We start from the raw sequence: 1,399 nt of genomic DNA, 5'->3' as shown, positions 1-1,399 counted from the left end.
TCCGGGAGATCCGCTTCAAGATCCAGCGCCTGCTAGAGCCGCGGCAGTACATGCTGCTGCTGCCTGAGCACGTCATGGTGAAGATCTTCGCCTACCTGCCCACGCGGTCGCTGGCCGCGCTCAAGTGCTCCTGCCACTACTTCAAGTCACTCATCGAGACCTTCGGCATCCAGGCCACGGACTCGCGCTGGACCCGCGACCCGCTCTACCGCGACGACCCCTGCAAGCAGTGCCGCAAGCGCTACGAGAAGGGCGACGTCTCGCTGTGCCGCTGGCACCCCAAGCCCTACCACCACGACCTGCCTTACGGACGCTCCTACTGGATGTGCTGCCGTCCCCCCGACAAGGAGGCGCCCGGCTGCCGCGTGGGGCTGCACGACAACCACTGGGTGCAGCCCTGCCTGGCGCGGGACCGGGATCGGGACCGTGGGGGCGGGCACCGCGAGGATGCCCGGTGAGGGGCGGGGGGGGGGTGGGCCCACCCCCCGCAGCTGACACGACTTGGGGGGGTTATTGCCCCCTCCCCCTTTTGGGGTTTTTTTTTGCCTGTGTTTGATGTTGAGATTTGGGGGTGCAGAGAAGGAGTGGGTGCAGCAGGGGGTGCTGGAGAAAGGACCACACCTGCCCCTGCCAGCACCCGGGGGCAGCCCCAGCACCTGGGCTGGGATCAGGACCCTCAGAAGGGCTCAGCTGGGCACGACCCTCCCTCGGGGGTGGGGGCCGGCTCCCCCGTCCCTCCCCAAGACCCTCACCAAAGACCCCCCATCTCCGTCCCCCCGGCGAGGACACCTGGGTTCTTCCCGTCTCTCCCAGCCGCTCCCCAGTGGTTTATGGGGGGCCCTCAGCTCCCAGCCACCACCACCACCGTAAGTGGCCTTGACCCCAGCCCGGCCCCTCCATGCCCAGCTCGTGCCCCACAGCACGCCCATCAGACTCTGGGCCTGCAGCCCCTCCCATATTTATATGCCTGTCTTCGTGCATGTGTGACATTGCAAACGACTGTTGAGTGGGGAAAAAACGATTAAAGAGGAAAAACCCAGGCAGAGTGCTCGACCCTTCCTCGCCACAGCAATGATCACCCCCTTCCCCAGGGAACACCTTAAGGTCAGTGACAGCACCATGCCAGGGAAGGGAGGGGCACAAGCCAAACGGTCACCCATCCAGGGATGAACCAGGCCGGACCCTGCTTAGCTTCCCAAACCAGACGAGGCAGGCAGGAATTCAGGCTCTCTGCAAAGCCAAGTAGCTGCGGCCCCGGGGCCTCCTGGGAAGTGTGGGCGGGTCTCAGGCCAGGCTGGCGGGCGCGCTACCTATCCCACAATGCACCGCCCCAGGGCGCGCCGATGCTTCCTCGGCCTACTCACAGGTCCGCTCCACCCCAGAGGTGGCTGCACCTGCC

General features: G+C 65.8%; 1 protein-coding gene across 1 annotated transcript in view; it reads left to right on the top strand.

Annotated features, from left to right (window-relative positions):
• FBXO46 (F-box protein 46) overlaps positions 1-1,039 on the top strand; it is a gene marked incomplete at its 5' end in the record, with an annotated part of 2,323 nt that extends 1,284 nt beyond the window's left edge. Inside the window, one exon of the mRNA XM_025214311.1 lies at positions 1-1,039. This exon is cut by the window's left edge and continues 8 nt beyond it. Within this exon, the coding sequence (XP_025070096.1) occupies positions 1-458 (458 nt within the window).
• Between the last annotated feature and the right edge of the window lie 360 nt (positions 1,040-1,399).

The sequence above is a fragment of the Alligator sinensis genome, unplaced genomic scaffold (genome assembly GCF_000455745.1).
Source record: "Alligator sinensis unplaced genomic scaffold, ASM45574v1 scaffold107_3, whole genome shotgun sequence".
NCBI classification, from domain to species: Eukaryota; Metazoa; Chordata; order Crocodylia; family Alligatoridae; genus Alligator; species Alligator sinensis.
Note: the sequence above shows the minus strand (reverse complement) of the source record. Positions and strands in the feature narration are given on the sequence as shown.